The sequence below is a fragment of the Rhinolophus ferrumequinum genome, chromosome X (assembly GCF_004115265.2).
Source record: "Rhinolophus ferrumequinum isolate MPI-CBG mRhiFer1 chromosome X, mRhiFer1_v1.p, whole genome shotgun sequence".
In the NCBI taxonomy this organism is placed as follows: domain Eukaryota; kingdom Metazoa; phylum Chordata; class Mammalia; order Chiroptera; family Rhinolophidae; genus Rhinolophus; species Rhinolophus ferrumequinum.
The window spans coordinates 88,729,233-88,748,693 of NC_046284.1; the positions used below are offsets into that span (position 1 = coordinate 88,729,233).

General features: G+C 35.9%; 1 protein-coding gene across 6 annotated transcripts in view; it reads right to left on the reverse strand.

Moving 5' to 3' along the window:
- Positions 1-19,461, reverse strand: part of KDM6A (lysine demethylase 6A) — a 201,505-nt gene that overhangs the window by 181,268 nt on the left and 776 nt on the right. For all 6 annotated transcript variants that reach the window (XM_033106079.1, XM_033106096.1, XM_033106107.1 and 3 more), the window contains exon 2: positions 19,252-19,315. In XM_033106079.1, the coding sequence (XP_032961970.1) occupies positions 19,252-19,315 (64 nt within the window). The remainder of the gene's footprint in view (positions 1-19,251; positions 19,316-19,461) is intronic.

Consider the following 19,461-nt stretch of genomic DNA (forward strand, 5'->3'; position numbering starts at 1 on the left):
ATTAATTAATAAAAAGGGTTGGATGGTACACTGGAAAATATCTCACACACACAAAAAAAGGTAGAAATGGTAGAATAGAGAATAAAAATGACAGAAGACATAGAAAACAAATAGCAAAATGGTAGATGTAAATCTTACCTTATCAGTAATCATATAAAATGCAAGTGAATTCAACACTTACAATTAAAAGGTAGAGATTCGCAGAATGGATAAAAAAAAAAAAGCGTGATCCAAACATATGCTTTCTAAAAAGGACACTTCAAATTCAAAGACAAAAATATGATAAAACTAAAATGACGTAAAAATGTGTACCATAGGGGTCAGCCCAGTGGCTCAGACAGAGCTACATGCTCCTAACTCCGAAGGCTGCCGGTTCGATTCCCACATGGGCCAGTGGGCTCTCAACCATGAGGCTGTCAGTTCAATTCCTCGAGTCCTGCAAGGGGTGGTGGGCAGCGCCCCCTGCAACTAAGGTTGAACACGGCACCTTGAGCTGAGCTGCCGCTGAGCTCCCGAATGGCTCAGTTGGCTGGAGCGCATCCTCTCAACCACAAGGTTGCCAGTTCAATTCCTCAACTCCCGCAAGGCAACGCCCCCTGCAACTAGCAACGGCAACTGGACCTGGAGCTGAGCTGCGCCCTCCACAACTAAGACTGAAAGGACAAACAACTTGAAGCTGAAAGGCACCCTCCACAACTAAGATTGAAAGGACAACAACTTGACTTGGAAAAAAGTCCTGGAAGTACACACTGTTCCCCAATAAAGTCCTGTTCCCTTTCCCCAATAAAATCTTTAAAATATATACATATATACCATACAAACTGTAACCAAAATAGAGTTGGAATGGCTATACTATTATCAGGCAAAATATACTTTGAGACAAATATTGTTACTAGAGACAAAGAACAGCTATGACAAAAGACACAATTCATCAATAAGATATACTAAAAACAAATATGCACATAAGAAAACAAAAAGCCTGATGCAAAAAATGAACTGAAGACAAATAGACAATTCAACAATAGCTGAAGACTGCAATACTCCATTTTCAGTAATCAATAGACAGCAGATCAACAAGGAAACAGAAGACTTGAAGAGCACTACCGTATTTACAAGACTGAAAAGCCATCTATAGAACACTCCCCTCCCCACAACAGCAGAATATACATTCTACTCAAGCATACACTGAACATTCCTCCAGGATAACCCACAAAGCAAGTCTCCATAAATTTAAGAGGATTAAAACTGTAACAGCTATGCTCTCCAACAAAAACGGAATGAAATTAGAAAAATTCTGAGAAATTCACAAATACATGGAAATTACACAAAATAATCCAAAATGACTAATGGATCAAAGAATGCACTGTATTTACCCTTCAACATTACTATTAGCATATTACACAGAAATAATAAATCAATTCATTTCGTAAACAGAATAGCCGAACAACTAATATTAAAGGGTTAGCAATCTTTTTTCCAACAAGCTTTTTCTATTAAAAAAAAAAAATTAAGTCTCCATTTCTATACAAATTGCACTCCAACAAGTTCGAAAGAACAACAAAAAGGACAAAAATCACAGAATTTTAGAGCTGGAATGAATTACAAAAGTCCTCTCATTTTAAAATCATAGAATTTTGTTAACGTGTACATTGCTGAAATTAGTTATCCTCTGCGTAAGGTGGACTGTTGCCTCCTACCTAGTAAGTTTTCACTTGCTTACTCATTTGAAATTCATAGGGAAACATCTGTATGTATTTCTCCTCTTCCTCCTAAAAACTTCTAAATCACTTTGTCTATTTTAAGTGTTTTAAGAATTTGGGGAAGGGATTTTGTTCTTTTTGCTGACCTTAATATGGCAAAAGGAGTAGAATGTTCTGTTGCATTGGTATATTTGGCATGGGAAACTAAAGAGGAAATGCTGTTTGATGGCAAACCAAAAGAGTGACATTCTACTATAACCCAGCTTATCTTTCAGTTTCACTCTGTATATGTAAATATGAACTTCCTTTAAAGAATACGACACAAAGCATTCGATGTTGAAAAGTAAACACTGTAGTTATTTAAACCTTGTCCCCAAAACAATACAGCTATGGGTCAAGCCCTGATACGAGGAAATAGCTTTGTAATGAGGATCCTGTTACGATGATATTGTCAAAGTTAAGATTTTCCTATAAATTTGATTTTTTTAAAGACTTACTTCTTTCACATGACACAACACCTTTAGGTAAAACTTCACAGTTCAAACTTGAATTACTATAAAAGTCAATGGAAGACGTCTAATTCCACCACAATGGAATAGCTTCATTCCTCCCAGATCTTGCCTCTAACAATTAAAAAATCCTGGACATAATACAACAAATGAGCATAGAAGGTAGAAAAAAAAGGCAGGAGACTTCCTAAAGACATCAGGGCTTGAGGAATGACAAGGCAGTAAATTCCCTGGGTTTTCTTATTGCCTCTTGTATTTCCATAACAGGGTGCTACTTCAGAAGCCCTCAATCCAGTATCACCAAGTCATGGAGGAAAGAAAGCTCCAAGAAAAGCCTTTTCCTCCTAGACAAAGGACCGGGAAAAGAGTAGCTCAACAACAGAAACCTTTTCAGCAATACCCACCAAGCATGAATGGAAAATGTGTAATGCGTAAATACGCATGTGAACGAACCCTCCAGTTTCAGTAGGGCAAAGCATGCAGCTCATCTTCTATACCCTCTTCCTCTTAGCCAGAGTAGACAGCCAGTAGTGTCCATCCTAGTCCCCTACCAGAGTCGTGTTGGCAGGACAAAACAGGCAGTTGATCATCTAGCCCCCATACAGTCACCCTGCCAGGAGAGTATGGACGAAGCTGAGTAGGAAGCTGATCTTCCAGGCCCTGCAGAAGCAGGGGAGTGCTCAAATACTCGTGCTGGGTTAGTGATGAGGCTGAAAGAGGACTTGCTCTTCCATACCCCATACCCAGTGGAAGCAAATGGTGTTCAGATTCACCCATTTAAGGTAGTCAAGGGCAAGCTAGGCCTCAACCATGACCCAGCAGCGAAGACTTAACAAAGTGTGAGGTAGGATTTGTTACAACTACACTTTAAAACACACACAGGCCTGGTGTCAGCAGGAACCAAGTGAGGAGCTGAACCTGCACCCGCGCATCAAGACTGAACAAGGTGGTATGAGTTGGAGCCAGTAAGCACTCATTCCCCTTTCCCCTGCTCCCTAGTATAAGTAGGGCTGTGGGGAGCTGAACCTCCACACCCACCCAGTAGTGACACTGAATAAAGCCAAGCTAGATGAATATCTGACAATCTGCTTCATTCATTCTCTGATGTCAGTGGTACCCAGAACAGCTGAGCTTCCACCACCCCACACCTGACATCAACTCAAAGTAGTAGTACAAAGTAGGGATCATAGTGGTGTGAGTTAGCCCTCTACTTCTCTCTTGCTGGAGAAGCAAGACCCATCAGGGAGCTATCTTACACCCCCTACTCAGAGGCAACACAGTGGTGTGAACTGGTGCCCAACTTTTGCCAGTGAGGACAAGGGGGGAGCTGAACTTGCATCCCATCAGTCGAGACAGTATGACTCAGTGCCCTACTTCTGTCAAGATGGTTGTCAATAGGATCCAGTAAGAAGCTAAACATACACCCATCCAGCCTTTGCACTACACCTCAACAAGACTGCCTACTATAAAAAACAATTAATGGGACACAAAATTCTCATAACATGATATCCACAATGTCCAAGGTACAACCAAAAATCACTCACCATACCAAAAGCCAGAAAAGTACAATGTGAATGAGAAAAAACAACCAACACATGAAACACTGAGACAAACCAGGTTTTTGATGAAATATCTGACAAAGATTTTAAAGTAGTCAACATAAAATGCTTCAACAAGCAATTACAACCGCTCTGAAACAAATGGGGAAAAAAATGGAAAATTTCAGCAGTTACTGGAAAAGAACCAAGTGGAAATTCTAAGACTAAAAATACAATAACCAAAACAAAAACTCTGCATGGGCTCAACAGTAGAATGGAAATGACAGACAATGGAGTAAGTAAACAAATCAATAGACCTAAACCAACCTAAATAAGAAAATAGACAGGAGGAAAAAAAAAAAAAAATGACAGAACCTCAGGGACCTATGGGACAAAAACAAAAGAGCTAAATTCTTAACTGAGTCCTGGAAGAGAAGAGTGGGATTTTAAAAGTAAACCATGGTACAGATTTTTAAAAAAGAGAAAAGTAGGTGAAGAAATAAAGGCTGAAAAATCCTAAAATTTGGTAAAACACATTGATCCATGGATAGAAAAAGTTGAGTGAACCCCAATTTAAAAAAAAACAAAAAACTAAAACAGACATCCACACCGAAATACATCATAATAACTTTCTTTTAGCTCTGTGTTGCTAAATTCAATCATCATAATGACTTCTGAAATTAAAGACAAAAAAATCTAGAAAGCAGCCAAAGAAAAATGATGCATTACTTATAGAACACCAATTCGAATGACAGCAAATTTCTCATCTGAAACCACAGAGAACAGAAGGAAATAGCACATTTTTCACATACTGAAAGAAATAACTATGTGCTGTGAATTCTATATATGGCAAAAATGTCCTTCAGGAATGAAGGGAAATAAAGACAATCTCAGAAAAACTAAGAGAATTTGTTGCTAGCAAACCTAAAAGAGTGGCTTAAAAAGTTCTCTAAACAGAAAGGAAATGAAAGCAGAAGGCTGGGCCTTTTAAAAGGAAAAAAGATCATTGGAATGGGTTAAGTATTAGAGATAAGTATTATAGACTATTATACTATGCATTGAGTTTCATAAATCATATTTCCTGGTTGAAACAGAATTTATCACACCATCTGACGTGGTGTTCAATGTTATGTAGAGAAAATACTTAAGAAAATTTTATTTTAAAAGTAGAGAAGAACAAATGACCTAAATGGAAGTGAAAATTCTGCACTTCACTAGAAGCTATAAAACATCCATATCAGCAGATGGTGGTGATAAATTATATATGAATATTGCAATACCTAGAGCAACCAATAAGAAATTTATACAAATTTATACTTAAAAACACCACATATCAAGATGGAATCCCACAAATATATCCAGATAACCCATAGGGAGATAAGAAACAAGAAAACAGAGGAATGAGAAACAGAAAAATAATATTAAAATAGCAGACATAAGCCCTACCATCTCAATAATTACCCTAATTATAAATAGTCTAAATACACCAATTATAAGAGAAATTGGAAGGGTAAATTTTTAAAAATGATCTAACAATATGCTACCCATAAAAAAAGATTATTTTAAATACCACAATATAGGTAGGTTAAAAGCAAAAGTATGAAATAAGAATACCATGTAAACATTAATTTTTTTAAAAAAAGCAAGAATGACTACTCTGATAAGTGTATTTCAGAGCAAGTAAAATAAGACAGACATTACATAATGCTAAAAGGATCAACCTACCAGAAGACATGACAATACTAAATGTGTACACATCAAACGACAGATCCTCAAAGTACAAGAAGAAAAAACTAACATTAAAAAAAAAATCAACAAATCCATAATTATAGCTACAGACTTGGCAACACCACACTCTTAGCAATTGATAGAACTCCTAGACAGAAAGTCAGCAAGGATACAGAAGAACTGAACAACACAATCAACCAAGAGGATCTAATTGCCATGTATATAACACTCCTCATTGAATAACAGCAGAATGTGCCCTTTTTTTCCTTCAATATAGCACTCTATCCAATAACAGCAAACTATACCTTCTTTTCAAGCACCCACGGCACAGTCACCAAAATCGACCATGTCCTGGGTCATAAAACAGATGTCAACAAATGTAAAACAATGGAAATTATACAGAGTAAATTCCCTAATCCTAATGGAATAAAGCTAAAAATCAGTAACAGAATGAAAACCAGGAAAATCTCCAAATACTTAGAAATTGAACAACACTACTAAATAATCCATGGATCAAAGAGGAAATCTCAGAGGAAACTTAAAATTGCACAGAACTGAATGAAAATGAGAATACGACATATAACTGGGACACAGCAAAAGTAGTGCTGAAAGGGAAATGTGCAGCACTAAATTTTTACATCACAGAAAAACTCTCAAATCAATAATCCAAAAGGCATGAACAGACATTTCACGAAAAAGGCTATACAGACGGAAAACAAGAGCATGACACATGTTCAACATCATTAGCCATTGGGAAACGAAAATTAAAACCACAATAAGCTATCACTACACACCTATGAGAATGTCAAAAACAAAAATAGTAGTAACACCAAATGCTGGCAAGGATGCAACGGAACTGGAACATTAGCAGGAAGTGCTGATGGGAATGTAAAAGAGTTGCTCTAGAAAACAGTTTGGCAGGTTTTTTGTAAAATTAAACATACAGCTATCAACAATTACACTCTTGGGCATTTAACCCAGGGAAAACAAGTTCACAAAAACACCTGTACACAAATGTCCGTAGCACCTTTATTTGCTTCAATATAACCAAAAACTAGAAATAACTCAGATGTCCTTCAACAGGTAAATGGTTAATGAAACTATGGTACATCCATACCATGGAATACTACTCTGCAATAAAAAGGAATGAACTATTAATACATACAACTTGAAGTAATCTCCAGGAAATTCTGCTGAGTGAAAAAAGGCAGTAGCTAGAATAAGTCAAATGTACTTCAAAGTGTAAATGGTTAAACTGTGGTACATCCATACCATGGAATACTACTCAGCAATAAAAAGGAACTACTGATACATACAACTTGGATTAATCATCTCTGGGGATTTCTGCTGAGTGAAAAAAGGCAATCCCAAAAGGACACATACTGCATGATCCCATTTTTACATAACATTCTTCGAATGACAAAATTATAGAAATGTAGAACAGATTAGTGATTGCCAAGACTTAGGAATAAGTGAGGGGGTGAAGAAGTAGATGTGGCTATAAAAGTGCAATAAAACAGATACTTGTGATGGAACATTTCTGTATTTGTATCAATGTCAATATTCTGGTTGTGATATTGGTTGTGAAACTATAGTTTTTGCAAGATGCTTCCATTGGGAGAAACTGGAGAAACAGTACACTAGATCTATTACTTCTTACAACTGCATGGGAGTCTACAATTATCTCAAAATAAATAGTCAAATTTTAAAAAAGCCAATAGAAAAGAACTTCCATTTATAGGAATGTATTCATGATATACAATCTGTCATGTGATGTCCACTTCTGTAACAACCAAGACCAATAAGACAAAACAACAGCCAAAAAAAACACACATCAGATTAATAAGGACTCCAGCTTTTCCTTCAGATATTCAGGACACAGTTACGTCTTTTCACAGAATCATGACTATTTTAGAGTTGGATAATCTTTACAGATAAACTTAAATGGAATACTACTCAGTATCAAAGTTATCCTTTGATATCTGAATGCTGTCTACAATACCCTGGCCAATGAGTGTCAATGAGAAACCTGAACTTCAATGACAGAAGACTCATTTCATTTTATCTATCATATTTGAAAACGCTTTTACAAAAAAAGTTTCTCCTTAACAGTTATACTCTGAATCTACCTTACAAACTCCAAATCTTTTTAAGTCATAGTCTTATAATGAAAATATAATCATACATACAATACACATACACAAAGCAAAATCCAACAACAGAAGTTCACATTCAAGAGATCAGAAAGTGCCCCAACTAATGCCGAGTGATTCTTGGTACTCTTATGGAAACTGAAGGGCCTTACTCATCTTGCTACTCTTATGGAAACTGAAGGGCCTTACTCATCTTTTAAACACCCAAATGCCCAGTACCTAACACTATATATTTATTCAATGTGACATTTCTTATCAACTCACATCTGAGAATTCATTTAGCCCTGTCATGATGAGTTCCTAGCAAACAGGTATACGAGGGATTATACTCATCTTCTAGAATTAGAAACACCAGATCTGACCTAAGAAATAACAAACCCAACTATAAGAATCAATTTGAAGAAGTCAAAACACTAACCCTTAATAAGTAAGACCAACTTTCAAATCAATCTAAGACTAGCTGAATGGTTAATCATACGAGATTGACAAAAATATACAACTCTCAGTTCCATTATGTACCTGCATTCATTTGGTTTCTGGTCTTGAAGGCTTGAGTCTGAAATCAAACAAAATTACAATCTAGAACAAAGTCCCATTGTGCCTTCCTTCTGGGTCAAAATCTTGAAGAATTGAGTCAATTCTAAAAATTCAAATGAACAGCCTCCTCCTAAATTCTGGTGCTAGTCACTTTGGAAACTCTTAATTCCTAGCCCTTCGTCTTAACAGATGGTGAAACTGGGGACAAGAATTAAGCGATTTGACTAGAGTAGGCAGAAGACCCTAAAACTCAGGTCTTCAGTTTTCTAATTCATTGTTCTCCCCAGTATATCATACAACTTTCCAACCAAACCAGCATTTTGAGCACCCAGGCTGAGGAAACAATACTAAAGCCTATTAACTATGTTAATGGGGCATGTGCTTACAGCTACTTTTCCAGTTAGAGCACTAAGTTCTCTGGGGATCAGTAAACATTCTCTTCCCCTAGCACCCTTATAATCAGTAGAGGAGAATTTGAGAGAATATGTGAAGTGGTCATACAACACCACAAAACTGTGGTAAAATCCATGCTATCTATGCCTAACCAGTCCAGAGGTTCTAAAGCTTCTCTTTCTCCCCAACATACTCCTATCATTAACACCTCTACCCAAGAGTAAGTAAACTAAACTAACTGAGAATAATGGAGTCCACGGTTGGGCTTCAAAGGAATCCATACACTCCTGAAATCATATACAAAAAGTACACAGCTACAATGACCCTCTCAAAGAGTTAATGACCCCAAAAAGTACAGTGCCATTGCTCTAGCTCCACACCAGTCAATCTTTAATGAAAATATATTCTGCTATGAAATAAGTTAATAACACACTATGCCCTGTACGATTTTCAATGAATCAAGAATGTGAGTTTACCTATTTTTCCTTTTCAATAATAAAAACCAAGAGTAAATCAAGAAGGTGGACGACTCCTGCAAATACAAGATATTAAGTAGTACGGACTATGGCTACTTCTATAAACATTCAGGGAGTGAATTAAATCAGTACTCATGTAGCCTGATAATCACACCAATAAAACCAAAATATGAAGGCAAAAATTGCCAATTATTCCAATTGACACTTCACAGCATATAAAATTAAGCAACTAATATCTTAGTAAAATACACGTGAACATATCTTCAATTAAGACTTTTGTACATTGAAGAATTTCTACCTTAAATACCATGTATAAAAGGAGTAATAGAACCTCAAAATCAAAACTTAAAAATCACCCAAACCAATCCCCTCATCATTTCACTACCTGAATAACAGAAAACAACTTCAAACCCAAAACAATTCAATATAAAAACTACTAATATTTTCATATGGCAAGCAGTCAAATTAACAAAGCATTTTAACAATTTGTATACAGTAAGTATAATCTCATTTGTTTGGTAAAAATATATATATAACATATATGTATTATATATTATATGTTTAATATATGTAATGTTATATATTTAATATATGTAATATATATATTATATATATGTATATATATAAAACGGAGTATGCTTGTATATTGTGTTGAAATAGGAAGTTACCCAATAAACCTTTTATCAGTAGCTTCCTGAGAATAAGAATTAAGTAACTGGGAGATGGTATGGCAGGAAGATTTTCTTTTCAATGTAACATCCTCTATGTAACTTTTCAATTTTGGACTATGTGCAAGTATATCTATTCAAAAAATTACATGAAGGTATTTCAAAAGTCAAAGATAGGATCATGGCTGCCATTAGGATGGTGGTAGTGGGGATGGAAAGAAACAAACAGATTTGAGATTTAAGACACAGAAATGACAAGATATGACAATTACGACTTGATAGGTTAAGAAAAAGAGGAGCCAAGAATGACTCCAAGGTTTCTGGCAAGGATAGTGGTAACAGCCATTTACTAAGATAATGATAAATTCAGTTTACATATGTTCAGTTTAAGGTGCTTTCAAGACACCCAAATAAAGTGAATAAGTGGCAATCAAGTATACATGCAAGTTGGGAGCAGAGTGAGTAAAGAAGACCTAGAACAGAATCTCCTTGATAAATTCAGTTTACATATGTTCAGTTTAAGGTGCTTTCAAGACACCCAAATAAAGTGAATAAGTGGCAATCAAGTATACATGCAAGTTGGGAGCAGAGTGAGTAAAGAAGACCTAGAACAGAATCTCCTTGCAAAGGAGACTGAGATATGGTCAGAGAGACAGAAAGAAAGCCAAAATCGTGAGACGTTATGAAAGCCAAAAAAAGTCTGATTTGAAATCTGCCTCTATCTCCACACTCATTCCTCAACTACAGCCTTAAGTTTAAACGTAATTATTTTTTCCAAGATGGTAACAATATATATTTTGTACTGAACACCTTCCACACCAGGCCCAATGCCAGGCACTTTACATACTTTTTCCTAACATAAAATGGAAGACCCTGTCAGAAACCTACTACCACTTCAGTTTTACAGATGAGAAGAACACCGAGCCTCTGAAAGATGAAATAATTTGCCCAAGAATCACACATCTAGTAAGAGGCAGAAGCAGAATTCTACTCTAAAATCCATGTATTGCTATTTATCCACCAGTACTTCGCAACTAGGTTCCTTTCCCCTTCACTTTATCCTCTTCACAATAGCCAGTAATATTCCCACAAAACCTACTTCTAGTCATATCACTTGGCCTGATTAAAGAGTTGACTTCAATGACTCCCCAAAACATCCTATGGCCTATAGTGATAGAGGGTCTTCACATGCTCAGTTACCTCCTCCCAATCCTGAGACACCCTACACTCTAACACTAGAATATTCACAATTTCTCAAACACCATTTAACTTCATACTTCCAACTAGCTGCCCTTTTTTCTCTTGCTAAACTTTTACTCATGTTTGATAACTAAGACGAAATGTTACATCTTTGTGCAGTTTCCCTCACACATTTCTCCAGTCAACATTAACTGTTCCAAAATGCTGGGAATTGTGTGGATAGTTTAAACTTCCCATAGTCAAAAGTTTTTAAATGTTGTACTAGTTCCATCATTTGAGAGCTCATAGCACTTTGCATATATCCTTAATTATTGTACTTACTACATCATGATCACTCAAGTCTGTCCCTTTCTCCAGACTACAGGAGCAGAGGCCAGGTCTTACTTGTTGCCAGGACCTGGGCACAGTCCCTCACAGTAGTTCCATTTGGACATTGTGGCTATTTTTCAGAGACAAACTCAAATATCTATACATTAAATGATGTGACTGATGTGTGATATTTCTGTCAAAATAATGGGGGTGAGGGGCAAGATATCGATGAAAAAAGACCGGTCGTGGGTTGAAAATTGTTGAAGCTGAGTAATGATCGGTGATGGTTGGTTGGTTACTTGATTTTCTCTGCTTTTGAAAATAATGGAAATTTTCCCTAATAAACTGTTTTTTAAAAAGAGGAGACTCTCATAAACATAATGTAATAGATCTACAGCCTGGAAACCCTTTATTTGAAAGAGTTTCTTCCACTGTTCTACATGAAAATGAATTAGATGTCTCTATATAATACTCTTAACTATAACAAAGCCCAACCTTCTTACTGAGAACAAACTTAGTAGCGGTATCTTTTATTTATTCTAATGCATACAAAATACTACCCTGGACAAAACTACAGAAAGAATACAAGAACACATTCACAACAGAACGACACCAACAGTTTTGGCAATGTAGAGAAGTAAAAACAGAATAAAAGAAATGGATAAGAGAAAAAAATAAAACATTGTACAAGAAAGTGGCAAACAGCCCACTTAACTGAGAAACCTAAAACTGTCTAAGGAATCACTCCCACCTTTCCAGATTATAGCTCTTAATTAGGTCCCAATTGTCAGCCTGGGCCAACTCAAGCCCAAAAATAGTCATCAATGATATAGATGCTGAAGATCAAAATGAAGAATGAGTACAATGACTATCACAAAACCACCTAAAGTACAAAGAAATTGGATCTAATAGGTGTACATCTCTACTTCATTCACTCCTATCCCCACTGAAGGACTATCAAGCTCAGAAGTATCCCAATTTGATAAGGTCTTTCTTTACAGGTATCTAACTATACACACATTAGTATAAAATCCATCTTTAGTCAATCAAAATATAATTATGACATACTATCAGTATGCTTACCGTATTATTTTTAAAATAATACATGCCTGTGGTTTAAAAAAAAAAAAGCATAGCAGTACAGAAATCTGAAGTATAAAGTTTAAAATCTCCTTCCCTCCTCTTCACCTGAAAGGGTTTTGTATTAGGTTGGTGCAAAAATAATTGCGGTTTTTGCAATTGTTTTTAACTTTTTAAACCATTGGTACTTTTGTACCTACCTAATTCTTCAAGATGATCACTATTTAACTACTTCAAGTATCCTTCCAAAACTCTGTGAGAAAAATGTTTTAAACTGACCCCAAGGATCCCAAGTTAAGAACCTATAACAAAGATAAATATTACTACAAAGTGAGATCAGTGACAGACACACAGATCATCCTTTGAGCATGTGCTAAAAGCCAAAGTCTAATTTCAAAATCATGCTTCCCTAAACAAAATTAAAAGATTCCCTACTAATATCGAAATCAAGAAACATCACCTCCAAGAAACACAATCAAGAAACAATCCCCATCCTATTAATAAGACTCATTCTCCGGAGGTCCAGTCTAGGGTAGAACTTTGACACTCAACTTACAACTGCACCAAGAGTAAACTAACTGAAAATGGGAGTTCAAGAAAGCAATGCCTTGCCCACCTCCAGCACTACTCATCCAAGGAAAGATGGTCTAGATTATAAGAGTCCCCAGGCATGAGGAGCTAACAGGTGGGATCTTTTTTCTCTTCTGGGGCCTGGTGTTCAAAGTGTATAATTTGTATAAACACCTGGATAAATGGAATAGGCTGTCTATAAATTAAGCTAGCCCAGAAACCATTTTGCAATATCTCACAAATGTGAACACCCCCATTTAACTCACAAGTGTTGTAAAAAATTAATAAAATTTAGTTTTAAATGTCTGACAAAGAATGTTACATAATAGTATAAATTATCATTAAATGTTTTAAGAAAAAAACAAAAAAAGTATCAGGATATGGTAGGTCTCAAGTGCTTTAGTTAATTTTAACCTAGCAACTATCATTTGTCAGTTATCTTCTGAAATTCCCGAATCAGGAAAACCCAGTCCAGGAACAGTTAAATCTAAAAATGAGAGACTCTAAGAGAACATGAGCCAGAACAGCACTCTGCAAAGGCAATGCCTCTCCTGCCTTTACTTCAGTCAGCCCTGAATTGTGTTAGGTAGCTCAAGGGGCATTAGAAGTAAGTCTTCATCAGGGAAATAAATGATGTTCAAGTTAATGTGGCTTGGTTACAAAAACTGTAAAGGCACCTCCACCTTTACACGAACAAGGTCTAAGAATCAGCAAACCCAGGGATCGTAATACTCTCCAGAGTACACTAGGAGTTCCATTCAGCCCTGTGTGTTAAACCACTGACGAGGGTGATTGCTTTTGCGCATGCTTGCTAATCATGTTTTTAATGGGTGGCAAAAAAAAAAAAGTCATTGTAACTTGTTAAATTGACTTTTATTATACTTTCAGGATACTTCACTTTTCTTTTGCCACTAATGTTTCTGTGTTAGTCATCCTTATACTTATCTCGGCCCTCTTAGGGAACTGTACGTTTTCAGTGCAGGCAAGGGACATTGTTATCTTCATATTCCCTGCATAGACTTGCACTTAGCATACATTCAAATATTTGTTGCTCTAATTTACTGTCGACAAATTATAAACCAATATGGAAAACTGATTCAATTATATGTGAAGATTCAGTATGAGTATTTAAGACTGTCAATTACGTATTAATTAAATAAACTCCATTATCTAACTAGTCTACAAATAAATACACGTGGGCCCTAAATAACCTAACCACCATTTCAATTTTTAGACAATCTGGTGGTGTTTTGTAACATAAATTAGCTCTCTGGATACATTTCAAAATATTATAAATAATACACAGTGTTATCAGTCATTAACATCAATTTCTCATCAATCAAAGAGCTCAAAGCATTACAATGAGTTTCAAAGTAAAAATAAACTTACCCAAAACCTTTTCAAACCTGCAAAATAATACTGGTACTGTATAAATAAAAACTCAACATTACATAATAAAGTCAGAAAAGATTTTTACTCTGTAAGCACTGAACCTTCACTTTGGTTTAAAGAGTATGACCCATCACTCCACTTTACCACCTAAATCACAAAAAGTCACCTCAGTCAGTTTTTCTTAACAACTGAAAATATATCAAGCGGTGGCAGTCAAAAAATGTTTCCTGTTCGTTTCAATTTGTAATTGATTCTATGGAAAAAGCTATACAGTGAAAAGAAAGCCACAACTTAAAAAGTGTCTCTCTCTCTCTCTCTGCCTATGAGATATACAGAGGTGTCCAAAAAATGTATACACATTTTAAGAAAGGAAAACTGTATTAAAATTGTAATACTTAATATATACTGATAACAAAAGATGAATACAAGTCACGTTTGACTTCTGCAATTACAAGAGGTGTTCAAAGTGGTTACCAGACACTTCTGATTACAGCGAACTACTGCTTGAGCAACGTTGCCCAAGTATCCACTTGTATACACTTTTTATGGCACTGCCACTATTACACACACACATTCACACACACACCTGCAGTTTCTAATTTGTACCCAGATATACATTTTCTGTAGTCTCTTATTATCAGAGATGTATCAAAATTTTAGGAAATGTACTAACTGCATAAGACTTTGTCCAGGTAAAAAATGACTATAATTGTTTAGAAGACACTTTCTAAACTAGAAAATATTTTTTAAAACTCATCAAATAGAAGACCTAATTTCAAACACAAAGCATGACATTATTTGTGGTTTCTTCTGTAACCCAAACACTAACGTTCTTTAGCAGTGGAAATAAATTATGTCCCTTTAAGTGCCAACAAACAATAAAAACACATAATATAGAATAATTGTAAACGTCATTAACATCCAAATATTATAACAAATCCACCTCCATACCATCTACATGCAATCAAACCAAATTTAGGGAAATATATATTTTAATGGCTCTTAAACTACTTCTACTACTCAGAAAATTTAAAATGCCAACTATTTTAATACTAAATTTATCTCCTAGGGAAAAAAAGCCTATACATTTTTAAATGGTAGGCAATCTGTAACTACTTCTAGGTATTCTACATAATCTTTTTATTAACAGAATTACAAACAAAAAAGGTCTACTAAAATAGGATATTTAGGACAAACTTAAAAATAATATAAAGATACTTCAAAATGAACAACTATGTATTTTTAGCAATAGTCCTCTGTCACAGATAAGATTCCCCAGCCCTGATGGATGAAAAAGGTGAAAGGAATTAAGAAGTACAAATTGCCAGTTATAAAAGAGTTACGGGGATGGAAAATACAGTGTAGGGAATATAGTCAATAACATCATAATAACTATGTATGGTACCAAATGGGTAATAGACTTATCAGGATGATCACTTCATAAGGTATATAAATGTCTAATCACTATGTTGTGTACCTGAAACTAATATAACACTGTGTTTCAAACTGTAACTAAAAAATAATTTTTAAAATTATAGTAAATAAGCCATAATGATATTAAAAGCAAAAAAAGATTCCCCGGCCCTTTTTAATTAATTTTATTATTATAAATATACTTATAGTATTACCATTTTTTATACTCTTACTATTGTCATGCATCATGTTACTATATATTATACTTTAACTCAAATCCTTATCAAGTGAAAACAAGACTACCCAAAAGGTTTTCAAATAGATACTATAATAAAAAATCGCCAGTTAATTTGTTTAAACGTTTCCGTTTCTTCACTTTTCAGTAACTCCACTGTAATTTCAAAAATAAGAATCTTGAAATATTATATTACCAAAAGATAATGGTCAGCATTAGTTTAAAGAGCAAAGTGTTCCAAGATCATGCTACTTTCAAGAATTCTTATTAAGCAACCACTCGCTGTTTAAAATCTTTAAAAATAGTTTAAAGATATTACTACAAAAACAACATGCTGTATTACTACTATTTATTTTTTAACCCAAAACCCTAAGTAGTGTAATATCAAATGGCAAACATACAAACAAAAAAATTCTTTCAATCAATGACTCTAATATAAATGAATCTTACAAAAACATTCAGAGACTAAGAGAAATCAGCAGTTTGGAAAAGGGGCAAGTAACAGACACTTATAAAATGTTTTAAACTTTCCAAAGCTTTATTTTTTTAAGCGTTATTTTTTTAAAACCTATGTATTTGAATTTAAACACTTGAAAGAAGATCCAGTAATATACAGCAATAAGAATTTTTGAAAACAAGTAGTAATAGCTAAGTTTCTGTCAGAAAGGAAAAAAAAGTTATACAGAATGCAGACTAAATTTGTGTGTGTGGGGGGGGGGGGGGGTGACATAAACCATAGCTAAAAAGAGAATCCTGGGATTCAATTCCATTATCTACCCTCAGCTAAGTACCCGGACAAAGAAAAGCCAACTCTTGTTTTTAAGAATTTCAGAGAATAAGAACTCTGAAACCAACATAGCTCAACATTCCACAAAGACCAAAAAAAAAAAAAAACATTATTTCCCAGGACTGTTCAAAAGATGGACAAAACTAAATTATTCAGTACTTCCCTATAGCAAGACTCCAGCTCATTCATTCTATTCAGAATCCAATTCAAAAATTCAAACACATGGTAAGAGGTTATATAATGTCAAGCCTTACATTACACATTTCACTGGTATGTTCAGGCTCACAAAAGATGCAACCGAGAACTGAATGAGGTTGCAAGCACACACTCTAGAATGTTTTGTTCTAATGTTAAGGCTAATGAGTCTCGACCTAAATAGGTAGGACCTCACAAACATTGAGTCTGAAGCAATGAAGATTTTTTTTCTTTAGCTTAACAAAATACTTAGTAGTTTACCAAATTACCCAGTATTTTATGAAGCCTTAATTCTCCCCAAAACAATAATAAAGCTTTGCAAGTTTCTCATTTTTAAAATGTTACTGTATTCAAACATCAAGACAATAACACACACTTTACAAAAAATATTTGAAAGTGTTCAGTTCTTTAAAATTTAAACTCAACAGTGCATAATAACTACAGGGTTCAATATTACAATCTGAAATCCAGTGTTAAGCACTATCCACTATAAATCCATCTAAATATGACCATTCTTCGACATGTAATCTTCAACTAGCATTTTACACATTATCCATATAAAACATCAGAGTCCGTTTATTTCTTCATTACTATAATCAAAACCAATAGATTTGGCCAAACTTTTGCAAATGAATTATCTTTGCAAACAATTTTACCAAGTCCCATTAGACCTTCATTATTCGCTCCAAAATAAAATGCTCCTTAAATTTAAGTATTTTGTTTAATCTTTTTGAATAACAACTTTGACAATAGGCAAGTATTTTTAAATAAAATATTTTAAATACTCAGATTGAAAAAAAAAATTTTAAGGCTTAAATCACTGATGTTTAAATCATTTCATAGCTAATCACTATTCATTTTTCCAGTGGTAATTTTAAGGAAGGCAATTAATACCTACATGGTCAAAGTTTAATTCAAGTTATCTGTATCCGTCAAAGAGACTGGACTTACCGAAAAAGATTATTTCTGTTTAGCTTTCTGGTCATTATTTGTGATTGAAACCCCAAATACTTAGTTACTTGTAATAAAAACAGAAGTGTAATTACAGATAAAAGGAATCAGTGACTGTCCTAAACCATACTACAGACAAAAATTCAGGACAACTAAATTTAAAAAAAAATCAATTTAAGAACAAAATGCTAGGCTTTAGCCATTTCAAACTTCTTTCTCAATTGCAACAATAAAACTAGGTGTGATATGCGAAACTACTGATTTCAGCTAGAAAAGAAAATGTCTAATGGATGCAACACCTCCCAAACACACTCCAAGTTTCACGGTCCCAATTAAGAGGAATTCATACAAATATTTCAATAAGATTTTGGTCAGGAGACAAACTGATGTAGGCAGACTGAGACTCCACAGCCTTTGTTCAACAGCTTACGGATGGGTAACTAAATGTGCTACAGGTTGATAAGCATTTACCAGGCTTATGAATGCTGCTTCCAAGCTTAAGAAAGGTACAAGAATTCTATATGTAAATAATGTTGGATAATTTTTATTAAACACCATCGAACTACACTGCGAAGGAGAAGCCTATTCAACACTACTATTTATTTCCATGTTTACCTCTCCTCCCTCCCCCAAACCCCCCCCCTCACTTTCTCCTCCCACCCTGTCCCGCCATCTTGGGCCGATAGGAGCAGCCATTACTTAACTAAATGACAGTGCCAACAACTTTCCACACAAATAAACAGGGGCTACATCCCGAATCCCTCCTGGCCACCCCTGTCACACACACAGGAAACAAGGGTCCAAGGAAAAAAAAAATCACATTCATAGATAACGGCAGGATTTCTATGGCAGAAAGACCCAAAAAGTAAACAAGTCACCTAACTTCAGGTAAAACATACCAATCGAGATGCATGTCAACAGCCCAACGCAAACTCTTCACCGCCCTAAACTACGTGCAACTTCCCCTTTCTGGGAGCAGGGACACAAGAAAGCCCAAACGTTTGGTTACCAGCAGACATCACGAACAGCCTGCCTTAAGTAAAAGAATAAAAACCAGGAGGGAAGTCGGAAATTTGGGGAAATGTGCACACATTTACGATCCCTTGACTCTAAACAGGCACTCGGAGATCATGAGTCTATCCCAAAAAAGCCAAAAAAGAACAGGCAATTTTGTCGACACAGTTGAGCTCGGCCCCAAAGCGCTGCCGTCTCCGTTCCTCCAGCTACAAGAGGAGAGGGCGATTTCGCAAGGGAGCCAGCGAAGTATCCGGGGGTGGGGGGAGAGCAGAGGCAGGAAATAGTTTTCCGGAAGCCCCTCGTCCCTCGTCCGCGGTCACAATGAGCGCTGGCCCAGCCGCCGGGCCCGGGGCGCCGACCGCGGAGACCGTGTCCGCGCTCCGTCCCGCGGCTGCCTTACCTTGCCCAGTAGGGCCTTCGTCCTGGCGCCATCTTCATGAAACCTCACGAACCCAAAGAGGCGGCTGTGGGGAGAGACACACGCGGCTCGTTAAAGCTCCGGGAACGCCACCGACCCACCCCGGCCCGAGCCCGAGGCCCCAGCAGCGGCTAGGGCACGGATAGCGCCCAGCTGAGGTGCCTGCCCCGCCGCCGCCAGAAGCGAGCCGCG